The sequence below is a fragment of the Danio rerio genome, chromosome 21 (genome assembly GCF_052040795.2).
Source record: "Danio rerio strain M-AB ecotype USA chromosome 21, GRCz13ab, whole genome shotgun sequence".
NCBI classification, from domain to species: Eukaryota; Metazoa; Chordata; class Actinopteri; order Cypriniformes; family Danionidae; genus Danio; species Danio rerio.
In genome coordinates, this window is record NC_141041.1 from 30682176 (window position 1) to 30697500 (window position 15325).

Here is a 15325-nt window from a genome sequence, read left to right on the forward strand (position 1 = left end):
TTGCTCTATTATGGAGCCAGGACTAGCTAAATTTGCATGAATTGCAGTTCCAGTTACTTCCGTTTTGCCTTACAAGGGAGAGCGGGAGGTTGCCACTTGATCTGTATATAACATAAACACACATGGAAAATTTAACATCATATACAGTAGGAAATGTCTTTTATCAGGAATTCTAAGTGCTAATTATAATTATAAAATGGTTGTAAAAAAATGCTAAATTAACTAATGACGTTATCATAGAAGGAAATATTTTGTTCAATTTTGTATGCTTAATTAAAATATGGATGATCTTTATATACTTTTTGGTAATTGTGTAAATTCTTCCAATAAATAAAATAAATGAACTAATGGCTTAAATGCACATATAAACATGATTAACAACCTTTAAGCGTTAAGCTGTCAGATCTTTAACAGTTTACAACTTTCTAAAACTGTAATCCCATATTGCGAAAATTAATACCATTTATTTTAACTTCCAAAACACAATTGTTGCACCCAATTTAAAGTGGAAGCGTTATAAATCATGTTGTAAAATTGACATGATAACCTGACTTAATTTGAAAGGTTGCAGGTTTGATTCCTGGGCAAACAAATTTTCTGTTCATCTTGCAGGAGTGCCGGTGGTTCCTGGGACAGACGCTCCCATCTCCTGTTTGCAGGAAGCTCAAGAGTTCTCCAACAGCTACGGCTTCCCCATTATCTTCAAGGCTGCGTACGGTGGTGGGGGACGAGGAATGCGGGTGGTCAGAGAGTATGAGGTACCGTGTCTTAGATTAAAATTATTAGTTGGGGTTCATAATCTTGTTTAATCTCTGTTCAATTCCTTCCAAGTTGAGGTTTGATAAAGGGGGGCTTTTAAATGAGCGCAAAAGTGAGCACCCGTTTGCCCTTTAGATTTGTTTGCTGTTCAGTTACTGGTGCTGTATGAATTAGTGTGTTGGGTATTTGCGCTGGGTGACCCGGTCACTGTGTGTGTGTGTGCTTGTGATCAGGAACTAGAAGAGAACTATCAGCGGGCGTACTCTGAAGCCCTGGCAGCCTTTGGCAATGGAGCTCTGTTTGTGGAGAAGTTCATTGAGAAACCCAGACACATCGAGGTGCAGATCCTGGGTAAGTGAGGTTGTTGTTGGTGTGTGTTTTTCTGTAGTGGAAAAAAAAGCATTGATATATAAAAAAATAAAAATAAAATAAAAAGCCTAAATATTTTACAGTCTGGGATGATTTACTCAACCTTCAGTCATTTTAAAACTGCCTATTAGAATACAAAGGTTAAGCTTTAAGAGTTTTCTATGCATTTACAGCCTGAAGTGTTTAATCTTCAACAAAACTGCACTATAAACTCAGTTTTCACCTGGTAGTAACAAAAGCTTTCAGTCATCTGATTACAAGTGCTCCGCTGAGCCGAATTACTGTTTGCACTGGTATTTCCATGCTTTTAAATACGTCACATGTGTTTGGATTTTATTAAGACATGCCCGTAGCCAGGGAGGGTTCAGGTGGGGTGAACGACCCTCCCCCCACGACCAAAAGGACCAGAATTTGTCCTTTTAATTATTTTGTATAATAAAAAAAAATACATATATATATATATATATATATATATATATATATATATATATATATATATTACAATAAAGTATAATTTTAAATAACTATGGCCAGTAATTCGAATCCCATGGAGCCTCAAAGTTACAATAATATGACACGAGTCTTGTGACATAAGCCACCGAGCTGTAACATTTCAATCTTTGATCTGACATCCATACCGAGTAATGCTATCGGTCAAAGAGCAAAAGGTGGAAGAAAAAGCAGGCAGCAGTGTCATTGTTGGAAAATATTGAACAAATGTTCAAAAAGGCTGCCAAACATGGTAAGGCTTACTTCCTAACAGGTGAGAATCGGGCCATAGTGTTCTATGCTAACTATTTATTTGTCCCGTACATGACGTCCTTTTCCCTATTTTTGACATTAAATTATTTAAAAATAACTGTCTGATGAAGGCTTCCAAGCAGAGTCCTCAATCGTCAGCTGTCACTTCACAGCAAAAGGCGCTAATCCTGTCACGTCTGTGTTTTTGACGCTTTTTAAACTGGTCACTTAATTTGTTTTATTCTGATTGGATATAAATCTGAGCGCTCAAATCACTTCAGAAGGTGGTCTGGGATGCTAATAATTTTTTTGACAAAATTAATTAATTTAAATAAATAAAATATGTCCTTGGGAAAATCTGACCTTTTGTCTGTTTAAAGAAACAACACATAGGTGCGCTTTTTACATCTGTAGGTGCGTACGTTTTTACACTTTAACATGCAAAACGTGCATAATTATATTAAAAGCACATTTACTACAAGCATAAAACATGTTGATGAACAAAAAGCCATACATTTTTGCACACATGTGGTGCTGTGATGAACAATTGGTAATACAATCTAAATCTATTTAAAAAGCACTCTAAAAGTTAAAATTATTATCAATATTGTGCATATTATTACAACAAATTGCATCATAAAATATTATGTCTACCTCTACAGGAAGTCCCCATAAAAATAAAAAACATCATGTAGTGTGTGTTTGAACTGATAAAGTCTTAATTGACAAAATGGTCATTATTTTTCGTGTACTGCAAAACGGATGCTCATGATTCCAGAAGACAGCACAAAATATTTCATAAAATATTACCAAAGTCCTGTATTTAAACTTATTTAACTTATTTAAACTAAATGTGGGGAAAAATCTGTCAAATGGATAATTTAAAGTTCTTAATCACCCATTCTAATGGCATCATATTTGAATTTGGCTCAAGATCAGTGAAATTAAGATGTTTACGTTAATGTTTTTCAGGACGAGTGATAAGATAAAGCAGATGTGTTAAACAAAAGATATGCAAAATAAGCAGTAGGGAATGTCCTAAGGATAAGGATTGAGAACTGCTGAGATGAATGCATCAATGTTATCATTATCAGCCTGATGAAAACATATTTATTGGCTGATAAATGACAAATTATTTAGACTGGTTGATCTACTTCACATGCATTTTCTTTTCATTCACATTTTAAGTATCAGCCGCAGTTAATTTTCATATCAGTACACCCCAGTGCTTTAAAAGTTTTAAAGACCAAGATAAATTACTATGTCATTACAATATCCCAAAACAACTAGAACAGTATTATATATGTTGCTGATAATGTACATTTGTTTTGAAGCATGTTCATTTCCAGAGAACATAGTGGTTTAGCATGGCAGTCCGTGTCACAAATTAAAAATCACTATGTAATAACAGAAGCCTAAAGTATATTCAGTATGATAAAACAATGCTATTACTTCCCCATATGATCATGACTTGAAAAACTTTTTGTTATTAATATGAAAAATTTAAATCAATTACATGCTGTGCCTTTAAATCTTGTCTTCAATAATTGTTTGCTCTAGTTTAGAACATCTTGGACTTTGAGAACATTACATTAAAATGTGTCCCATGAACAAAGTCGCAACGAGAAGCAGTCACTGAACTCTTCCCAGACCTTGTTGACAAAGCAGCTTTCAAAACCTCTAACATCAAATTTGATTGTTGCCTGAAATAAATACTTTGTCTGGTGGGGTAATTAACACGCATTTGGATATTTGCATACACCACCCTTATTCTCACCAGCGAAGCGAACAGTGCAGCGGTCTGTTGCCTGCTAATTTGCACAGTGTTTATTGATCAGTTTTACGATTGTTTGTTGTTATATTTTAGAGAAATGCTAGCAGATGGCTTTGTTTACAGTAGCAGATGGGTTTAAGGCTTCTGTGTAATGCTCAACGAGTTGATCGGCCCATTGTGTGCAGGAGATAAATATGGCAATGTCATTCACTTGTACGAGAGGGACTGCTCCATCCAGAGGAGACACCAGAAGGTGGTGGAGATCGCACCAGCCACACAGCTGGATCCGCACCTCAGAGACAGGCTCACTGCTGACTCGGTCAACCTCGCTCGACAGGTACAAGGCAACACCTCTGACAGATGGCAGGATAGCCTTTTTCAAAAACCATTGGGATTTGCAAATAGATGTCACTTTTTTGCTAAAGATTATGGATAGAGTGAATGGATTGTTAAACTTTTGCTCACATACTTAGTATTACCTCTATTACATACCTGTCAATCCTGTCCTTTTTTTATCAACCTGTTAAAACATTTTCCTTTTATTTTTAATACTTCTATAAAAGTCAACAGAGATGATCTCCATAATTAAAATTAATATAAAAACAGCCACATTCTCTTCCTTTCCATTAAAATGCATTGTCAATCTTCTGTAGGATGCGCTACCAATAATCTGATTTAAATGATTAAGAAAATACTCTGATTAAGAATATCCCATGTAAACAGCAATTTATTTTAATATTATTATTTATTTATTTATTTATTTTTTGATTAATTTAATTTGATTTAAGGTCATAATCGAACAAAACAGAAATCAAATTAAGATGTGGGGTATAATGAAAACGTTCATTATAGATCTTAAAGTGCCATCCCTGTTATTTGGGTAATGTTTGTTTACTTTATTTCATGTTTTTATATTAGGCAAATCATTTTAATAACCTAAACCTTTTTATTTTATTTGCAACTTTATTCTAATCTATGCTACGCATTCTATCTTTAGTAATCCCTGTTCCTCAAACACCATTCTGCTTATTTACAATAAAACTCCTCCGAGTTTATTTTCTTTTTTTATATGGGGGTTTAACTTGTGTATCTTCATCCCAATGTTGGCAGGTGTGCCCTATAATGCTTTTTGAGATATGCCTTTAATGTAATGCGTAATTTAACGGTTTATGACCATAAAAGGTGGAGTTCTTTTTCCCCATTCTGGATTACCTAAAAAAAAATCCTCAATAATTTGATGACCCCTTTCCACTGTGCGCATTTGTTCATTTCCACTGTCAAATGTACCTAAATAGTAAATTGTACAGTACCACTTATTGGCACCCTTTCTAGATGCTCTCTAGCAAAAGTAAATTCATTCATTTCTTTTCGGCTTAGGGTCTTTATTAATCAGGGGTCGCCACAGCGGAATGAACTGCCAACTTATCCATATGTTTACGCTGCAGATGCCCTTCCAGCTTCAAACCATCTCTGGGAAACACCCATACACTCTCATTCACACACGTACACTATGAAAACTCCACACAGAAACTCCAACTGATCTAGCCGAGGCTCGAACCAGCAACTTTTTTGTTGTGAGGCGACAGCACTACCTACTGCGCCAACACATTGGCCCAAAAGTAAATTTGTTATTAAAAATGATTAATTAAAACTATTACCAGACTAGTAGACTAATTATTAGACTAAAACATCCTTCCATTTAAACACTTTTGGAAAATATTTGTAGAATTAATTTCACCGAAGAGCTAATCATTTTGTATAATATCTCTTTTTATCTAGTAATCTGCTCGGTCACATATTGGATGCAATTAATTGGTTGATTTAATTGATTTGGTTGATTTAACCTTTTTTTTTTTTTTAAAGGTCTTCGCAAATGTTTTAGTTGAACTTCTTTAATTGTTGTTTGTTATTAAGGTGCAACAAAATTTTATAATTTGTACTGTAAATATGAGGATATATAATTTGATGAAATATGCAGGATAAGCTTATTTTAAACAATCACTTTGAAAAATACTTTAACAGGTAATACCCCCTGCACATGTTGAATACCCCCCCACCCTCCAACCAGTTATATGCACATCAGAAAACGCAGAACACCAAGCTATTAGATAAATTACGTTACACTTGACATTAGTATCAGATGGGGGTTTGGTGTCCAAGATTTCTTTGACGTCGCCTATAGAGACTTTCCACGCTGTCCGAATGTCCAGTTTAGCATGGTTGATTCGTGCTGATGACCGTTCCAGAAACAGTATTTCCAATAGTGAATGCAACCAGTGCTTAACAGAAAGATTATGAGGGGATTTCCACCTCTGTACCAACATTTTCTTTGTAGCAGTTGAAGCAGCTCATTCATTTTAGTGAAATTGAGAGTTCTCATTCAATAATAACAATACAGGATCTTTGAGGAAACAAATTATTGTAACTTTAAATAAAATGTCCAGCACAGAATCCCAAAGTTTTTGCACCTTCAGACATTCCCACATCATATGTAAAAAGGTATCTGGACACTGTGGTTCACAGAACTTAAAATAAGGATGTGGAGAGAAACCTATGTGTCGTATACGTTTAGTTAAATATGCCCTGTGAATAAATTGGTGATTAGGGTTTGTGGAAGCGTGGAATGTAGTATCCTACACAGCTTCCCGATCGGTAGTTGTATTGGGCAGAGACAGATCAGATAGCCATAGTCTTTCTTTTAAGAAAGGGTTTTCTTTTGGGCGCCAGTAAACATTATATTTAAAAGCAAAACTGTCACTAATGAAGGTCTATTGCATTACTGCATGCATTAGACAGCAGGTGGCGCTGCTGTACCATTAGGTTGTTGAAAACCATAATCTAACTTTTGCATTCATCCATTTCTCTGCATAAACATACGCCAAGACTCAAAAAATGGTCTGTTATTGCTGCAGCAGACAAGCTGTTAGAAAAACACAGTAACATCTGCTTTTAAAAGTGTAACAAAGCCTCTGTATATCTCTATAGCAATCCATTCATTTTATTTATAATGAGTTTCCACAGTAAAACTGCTTGCGCTGTAACCTCTTAGTGTTGTTCAGATGATATCCAGATGGGTCTTGACATTGATATCTATTCATTATAAGAGTAGGCTTTTTTTTTCCCTTCATATGTTGTTCGTCTGGCTGACTCTCATCGCTGTATGCCAGTCTGGGCAAACATATGGACTGCCTGCCTGGTGTTTGGGGAGGTTTGAACCTCTCAATTACAATATGAATATTTTATCTTCTGGAGATTTTATGGAAGTGCGCTGCTTTTTCCCTGGCATTGAAATTTTTGGCACCAGGTTACAAAAACTCTGGTTGTGTCTGAAGCTGCACAGCAACCCTACCCAATTTATCATTTGTTATAGTCCTCCACGTAAAGCTGGTCTGAATTAGCACCAAGAGAGATGTTGGGATTTTAAGTGTAAATGTAATATTTTAAACATTCTGTAAAATGTTGTTAAAAGAGGTAAAATTAGATTGAATGAATGAGGACCTAGCACAGCAATTTAGTCAGACGTTTTTCTTTTAAAGAAATTACATGATAGCATGATTAAAAGCTGCAGCAGATCAGAATCAAGGCAAAGCACTTTGATAGCCATTAAAAAAAAAAGCTTCTTTTGAAAGAGATTATAGCTGATAAAATAATTAAGTGAACAGAGCGATTCTTCAATATTTTAATAAAGGTTTGAATAATTTGAGTTTAAAAGCATTTAAATAGAACGAACGCCCAGAAAGAGCAAATGCTTGTGAAACAGACAGAGCCCAGTTAAATGAGAGGGCAATAATTTTGACAGAATACTCTTTGCTAATGTCTTTTTTTTTTTTTTTTTTGCTGAATAATAAAAGGCTTGAGTTGTCGCTTTAAATATTCATATTCATTGTTTGTCTTCTATGTTTTGATTAGTTGTTGCCATTTTATTCATAATGAATGCAAAGTTCATATAGTAATTAAAATCAATTACATATCAAACCTGTATTGTTTAATTCGATACCTAAAATAATTAGTCAGCTGATTAATCAATCATCAAAATAAGCATTAGTTAGGAGGTTTGAAATAAAGGCATGGAAAGTGGGTCTGCAGTATGCCAAAAGAAAGAAGTGAGTCAGATGACTTTTGACCACTTCATACATTTTTGTTGGAAGAATCTTTGTTTTTGGCTTGTCTTAACTTTGTCAATGCATCTTAACTTTAATGCATTTTTGGAGCAATTATTCAATTATTCAATATTAAATCAAATAAAAAGATGGGATTTGAGTGGAATGAAGTTTGTTTAAAAAAAAAATCTCACTACCATATCAAAAGGCCACAACAGTCTCATATAGTGGCAAACTGCCTTCTACATTTTGTTTAATAATTTTATGCAGACAGACACTCACTGAATGGCACCACTGTCCACGGGTATATGTACTGTTATAGAAAAGATGTGGTGTGAGTTGGGCTTTTGTCCTGGTATGTGACCCCATACGAATCTTTAAAATCTTACCTGAGCAATCGTACAGGTGCGGATATATCAGTACCAGCGCTGCTACTCTACTCTCTTATGTTACTAGTGTTTTTGGATGTTGTTCTTTCTGACTCTGTGAATGAGACTCAAATGGAGGGAAGAAAATTGCACATCAAAAAAAAAAAAAAATTCCAGATTCCACTTAATCGCATCAGACCAATGAAAAAAGGTGTTCAGGAGCCATAACAAACTCTAAAAGTACTTCGTTTCGGCCGTATATTGTTCTTATTGATATAATTTAAGTTTGTTTTCCATTTAAAGTTTCGTTTTATAAAAAAAAAAAAAATATTTATATATATGAGTAAACTATCATATTTCATCTAAGTTACACTGTTAATACGTCTAACATCCATAAGTACTAACATCTGTTACCCAGACAATGCTTGTGACGTACAGCTCATTCATAAGCAGATAAACATACTCCTGTATATAAGGAGCCCTGTAACGTTCACACAACTACTTCACACCATTGGTAACACACAAAACTAAAATAATGCAGTAAATATTATTCGTCAACATTAGAAGTAGCTGTGCATTCACACATAAGGTGGTGAGAGCGTCAAATTTGCTCTGGCTGGCTTGGTGTCATCGATGTCTGCTTTCACAGCTCCGTGCAGTAAGAGTGTCAATTTGCTACATTGATCTCCTATTTAAAGAGGCCATCATTGCAGCATATCAGCAAATTCGTTACATTCCCGCCTAAAAATGAGCTTTCTAGTGAGAATTTTGCACACTTTTTAATCAAATTCATTTAACTATGGAAGATGTGGCTTTGCTCCACTTATCCAATTTGTGGATATGTATGTGTGTATATCTAACTCTCATTAATGCACATCAGTAACTCACAAGTAACTTTTTAATATGTTCCTGTAAGAAAACATCGTAAATAATTGGAAACACGGCAACTGCAAAAATCAAACCAATAAATCAAACCCTTGGGAACAAGTGTGGTTCGGATCAAAGTTCACAGAGCTGTGTTTTCAGGACTCTTCAAGCGGTAAACTTATACAATAGACTTATACAAATTTCTTAACGCTGAACCGCCTCATAGCTCATTACTATAAAGTTGACTTGATTTCAACACTCCACAAAACCATACTGGAGAAGACACGCCACGCCTATCCTCGCCGCTTATCGCCGCTAGCTCAAATTGAAAGTGAATAGCTTCCTGCTAATTTAGCGCTCTCGCCGCTTTTCGGTGTGAACGTATGGTAACATTAAACTCAAATAAAAGAGCCCAATTATTCACCATATACATCAAACAATCTTAGTTAACCAGGTGACACATTTTTACTATAGTGTATTTTTTTATTTTTTTACTTTTAATATAACAACTTTTATATTTATAACTTTGGTATAAAGTTCAACAATTGGTATGTTCAAATTCAACATTTGCCTTTCATGTTTAATGTGCTTTTGCCAATTTGAGTTAAATGGAGAGATCATGTAATAACGAAAATCAATCCTGTCTTTCCAAAGCTCAGATTTATTATTTTATATAATCATAAACTGACTTGTTCAGAAATCCCTGCATGAAACCCTGCATTACGTGATTGTTGAGATTATTATGGACTCTTTTGAGTTTAATCTTAACGTACGTTATTGTAACGCTACATCTAATGCTCATTTAAATTCTTTTTGTTGTTGTTGCTAGGTTTTTTGGGGTGTTGTAGTTCTTTATTTTACTAGTCCAATTGTAATTTGCGGTATTACAACTACAAAAAAGTCAACTTGCAATAGCCAATCAGCTTTCTGATATTAAAGTGCGTGCGGCGAATGTGACATCATCGCTGTGTTTGCAGAAGTTCGCTTTGAGTGCGCGGGACATGATTTCTGCTGTAATACGAGAGAGCGAATCTCCGCTCACGCGCCGGTTTCCTTTGTTCATGGACAAAACTGCTTGTGAGCTCTCGAAACACTGGATGCTCACGTGCGAATGATCTGCTCTCGCTCCGTCGGACTCCTTTCGTGCCTTTCCAGAGATGCTTCAGCATATTGTAGTATTAAGAATAGTGAACTGATAAAATGAAATAGTGTAGTTTTACTACAGTAAAGTGTGTTGAATTGTAGAGAAATATACCCTATATTGTAAAAAAAATAAATAAATAAAGCACCCGGTAGTTTGTTTTTAATACACTTAATGTGTTACCATAGCAACTATAGTATTACCACAACAGAGTAATTGAAGTCCTTTACAAAACACTGTACAGCAGACACTAGTTCACTTTATTTCAGTGATAAAATGGGATTGATAGTGGGATTTATTTGAAGAGTGAATGGTACAGTAAGCTATAATACCTAATCAAGTTTTTCCCTATTTTCTATCACAGTTACATTTCTGCTTGCCAGAATGACTAATAATTATTGGCTAGAAATTGCAACAGCCATGGAAAAGGAGGAAAGTTTTTGTAAAACTTTGGAAAAACTCTGAAGAATAAGTTTGTTAAAACAAAAAAAGAGGCCCCCAAAACATCTTCAATGATAATGATTATCTTTTTATTCGTCTGATTTTACTTTCCCTACTGAAAAAAACAGCTTAAACCAGCCTAGGCTGGTTGGCTGGTTTTAGCTGGTTGACATGGCTGGTTTTAGAGGGGTTTTAGCCCTTTCCAGGCTGGTTTCCAGCCATTTCCAGCCTGGTTTTAGCTGGTCAGGCTGGGAGATGACCAGCTAAAACCAGCTTGACCAGCCTAGCCTGGCTGGGAGCCCAGTCAAAACCAGCTATGTCCAGCTTAAACCAGACTGGTCAAGCTGGTTTTAGCTGGATTTAGCTGGTCATTTTCCAGCCTGACCAGCTAAGACCAGGCTGGAAATGGCTGGAAACCAGCCTGGAAATGGCCAAAACCCCTCTAAACCCAGCCTGGTCGACCAGCTAAACCAGCCAACCAGCTTAGGCTGGATTTTTCCGCAGGGTTCTGTTTTTTTGGACCGCCCCCTGTCATTTAAAAAAAAAAATATCTCAATGGTGAATGTGTCAAGTATAAAAGCCTTAATCCGTTTCGTGAGTTGTGCGGTGCCAGGTGAAAGTATACATCTGCATTAAGATGTTTGTTTTTTCTGTAGTTCAATGGTGCATTTAACCTGACTTTACTACTGTTCAATTTAAATAACTTTATTTTACCCCTAATTTTGAGCTTTTACATTTTCTCTCGCGTGTTTTTGATATTGCGATATAGGTCTTAAATTTAATACTTAATAGTCTTAAAAAGGTCTTAAAAGGTATAAATTTGACATTGTGATATCTGCAGAGATCGTGTGTGTGTGTGTGTGTGTGTGTGTGTGTGTGTGTGTGTGTGTGTGTGTGTGTGTGTGTGTGTGTGTGTGTGTGTGTGTGTGTATGTATGTGTGTGTATATATATATATATATATATATATATATATATATATATATATATATATATATATATATATATATATATATATATGTATATATATGTATATATATGTATATATATATATATATATATATATATATATATATATATATATATATATATATATATATATATATATGTAATTTTTTTTTTCCCTTGTGAAAAAGTTTCTTTTATATATTTTCTGTATACAGTAAGCGAATAAAACCGTTTTACCGCATACTCACAGGCACTATGAACTCTGCCTTGACCTGAATCAATAAGTAAACCAATTAGCGTTAACTTGGCATGGTTAATTTACCTCAGAGCAAATGTAGGTGTCCTCACAGATTATTACTTGCTCGTGAAGGCTGACATATGACCGCATACACCTGTCATTATTTATTTAAAGGCTCAGAAAAGGAAGGAATCCTGTTCTTATCTTCTGTTGCTGATCTGCTAACAGCATGTTTGTCTGAATATTGTCTCAACAATTCATTCTAAAAGCATCCAAATACAAAGAGCGTCCAAAAAAAGCAGCAATTTATATAACAGATGCCATCGACTGCAATTTATAATTGACGGTATTTTTGAGGCAGACATCAGGGTTTTGCCTTTTTATAATACAAAGTGCATTCATTACTTTCACATTCTTTGCTAATCACATTCTCTGAGTCTGACTTTAGTGAGACGTTTATACAAGTAGAAAACTCAAGTCAAGCTGATGTTTAACTCCAAATCAAAAGACTGATTTCTTGACAGGAGCCTTTTGCTTCTCTTTTGATCAAATGCCACTGAGGACTCGCGTATATGTGCGATTTGCAGGAAGTCATTTTGGATGAGAATATCTGCCTAATGGATTAATATAAATGGAAGCCCTCTGTCGCTGTTTTTCTTCATCTTTAGTGTTTTAGAAATCTGTGTTTACATTTGACATTCTGAAGCGTTTCTGAATGACAGTGGAGGGTTTGTAAACCAGGAGGAGTGTTATTGATTGCCTATTGACATGTGCTTGTGCCGATGACCTGACCTTATGAGTGAAAGAAGTAATTCTGTGTAGAAAAGAGCACAGGGAAGCCTGTTTTTATGAGGAAATATCGATTAATCTATACTGGGTGACGATTGAGTTAAGGGTGTAACTACTAATCAATTAAATCAATTTTAATATAAAATAATGAAAATAAACCACATCAAGCACCAGTCGTGTCAGTTAATAGTAGGGAACAGTTCATTTTCTGTGGATGACCTTTCTCTAATGTAAGACTTTACATATGCTTTATTTTAAGTGCTCTAAACGCACTTAACGGCTGCTTTCCATTATTTAGAGAGCATTTGAGATGGACTGTTCTCAATCTATGACATACAGTTGAAGTCAGAATTATTAGCCCCCTAAATTTATTCGCCCCCCTGTTTATTTTTTCCCCCCAATTTCTGTTTAACGGAGAGAAGATTTTTCTCAAAACGTTTCTAAAGATAATGGTTTTAATAACTTATTTCTAATAACTGATTCTATTTTATCTTTGCCATGATGACACTAAATAATATTTGACTAGATATTTTTCAAGACACTTCTATACAGCTTAAAGTGACATTTAAAGGCTTAACTAGGTTAATTGGGTTAACTAGCCAGGTTTTGGTAATTAGGCAAGCTATTGTATAATGATGGTTTGTTCTGTAGACAGTTGGGGGAAAAAACAGTTTAAAGGGGCAGATAATTTTGTCTTTTGAAATGGTTCATAAAAAATTTAAAACTGCTTTTATTCTAGCCAAAATAAAACCAATTAGACTTTCTCTAGAAGAAAAAAATATTATCAGACATACTGTGAAAATGTTTTTGCTTTGTTAAACATCATTTGGGAAATATTTAAAAAAAGGAAAAAAAAAAAATCAATGGGGGGCTAATAATTTTGACTTCAACTGTAGTTGTGTTCACAGTTCTGTCCTTGGATTTTTTTTCTCTCACATTTTTGCATAGTTAACCTGTTTAACTTAACAGACTTTACTGAAAGAGCACATTACAAATGGAGGGGCTTAAATTCTGACAAAATAATAAAAAACCCTGATATTTTGCTTTGATTTTAATTTCCAGTTTGCTCTTAAATATTCTATTTGCACAATCATATGTACAGTATTTATGTAAATCTCATGTACAGCCATTTACTTGGAGTATGCATTCATGTGAAATGTGTATTTCAAATATTTCCCAATCAGAGCTTGATATTAAGTTTTTTTTTTTTTATCACCAGCCTCTGTGGCAAATAGATTTTCAACATTACTAGCCACTCGCTATTTTCACTAGCCACAATTTTGTTGTTGGGATAATATAAATTGAGCAAATGAGTTGCAGTAATGTAATATGTAACGTGTGTGTGTGTGTGTGTGTGTATATAGCACATTTATTGTGTATGGCCATACACTCGAAGCACTTCACAATCATGAAGGGCGTCTCTCCACACCTCCACCAGTGTGCAGCATCCACTTGGATGATGTGACTGCAGGCACAGGACAACGGTGCCAGTGCACTTACCACACACCAGCCTAAGGTGGAGTAAAGAGATGGTGATAGAGCCAATTCAGTGGATGGGGATGATTGAGAAGCCGGTAAGGGCTGATGAAGAAAAATTTGACCAGGACACCAGGGTTACACCCCTACTCTTTATGAGAATGGCCAAGGGATTTTTAATGACCACAGGGAGTCAGGACCTCTGTTTAACGTCTCATCCGAAAGATGGCGCTAACTGACAGTATAGTGTCCCCTTCACTTCACTAGGGCATTAGGACCCACACAGACCGTAGGTTGAGCGCCCCCTGCTGACCTCTCTAACACCACTTCCAATAGCAACCTAGTTTTCCATGTGTTTGCCCATCCAGGTACTGACCAGGCTCAGCCCTGCTTAGCTTAGTCTTGGGCTGCAGAGTGATATGGTTTGGGGGTGTTAAGTAATTTGTTTTTATTTCACATGACTTGTCTGGGCTCAAATTTAAAGACTTACCAAATTTATCTCTGACCATACCTAAATAAATCAATTATTATTTCTTGGCCACAAATTTTAAAAAATGTCAAGAAAAGCAAAATATAACTGTATATATGTACTTTTTTCTTTAAAAAAATAATTGACATTTTTAAAAAAAGAATTGTCATTTAACTAAAATATGCACCGTAGTCTGTTCTGGCTAAAGATCTATACATAAACGGGGAGTTAATCTCATATTATGCAATGTTATAGTGACTTACATTACTTGCATTAAATCAAAATCCCAAATATCAGAAATGACAACAGATTATTAAGATTTTATTAATGTTAGTTTTAATGTTATTGATTAATGCACTTACTTGCAGGTTTCATTAATTTTCCTTCTGCTTTTTCCCTTGTTTATCACAGCGGAATGAACCGCCACTTACTTGACAGATGTGTGTTTTTAACTTTAGGTGGTTTGTGTATGTGTTTTATGTTTGGTAAAATAATTTCTATTTGCGTCTTTAGTGGTTTGTCAACTAATTACCCTGTCTTGTCCCAATAGGTGAATTTAGAGGTTTTTGCAAAAACAAGCACAAGTGGATTTAGCTGGTTTAGAATAGTCTAAAGGGACATATTTAAAAAAAAAAGGTATTTTATTTGCTAATAACCTTTTCATTACATATAAAAGGAAACCTATAAAACCTAATTATAGGAGCCTGATAGAAAATGTTTATTCACAAGAAAAGAGGTCTGATGGATTTAGTGTTTTGCATCTGAACTCTTCCTTTCTTGAGCTCTTGAAAGCAGCAGGATTTTGAGTGCATGAGCCTCACCTTTTGTCAAGTCTATTTGCAAATGT

At 35.1% G+C, this 15325-nt stretch overlaps 1 protein-coding gene and 1 long non-coding RNA gene across 2 annotated transcripts in view; both read left to right on the top strand.

Moving 5' to 3' along the window:
• Positions 1–15325, top strand: part of pcxa (pyruvate carboxylase a) — a 224914-nt gene that overhangs the window by 23968 nt on the left and 185621 nt on the right. The window contains 3 exon segments of the mRNA NM_001328356.2: positions 613–758; positions 993–1110; positions 3829–3980. Coding sequence (NP_001315285.2) covers positions 613–758; positions 993–1110; positions 3829–3980 — 416 coding nt within the window.
• On the top strand, positions 4529–11097 carry LOC141380007 (uncharacterized). The gene is made up of 4 exons (XR_015520472.1): positions 4529–6295; positions 6347–8228; positions 8562–10715; positions 11048–11097. It is a non-coding gene; the product is annotated as an uncharacterized LOC141380007 (long non-coding RNA).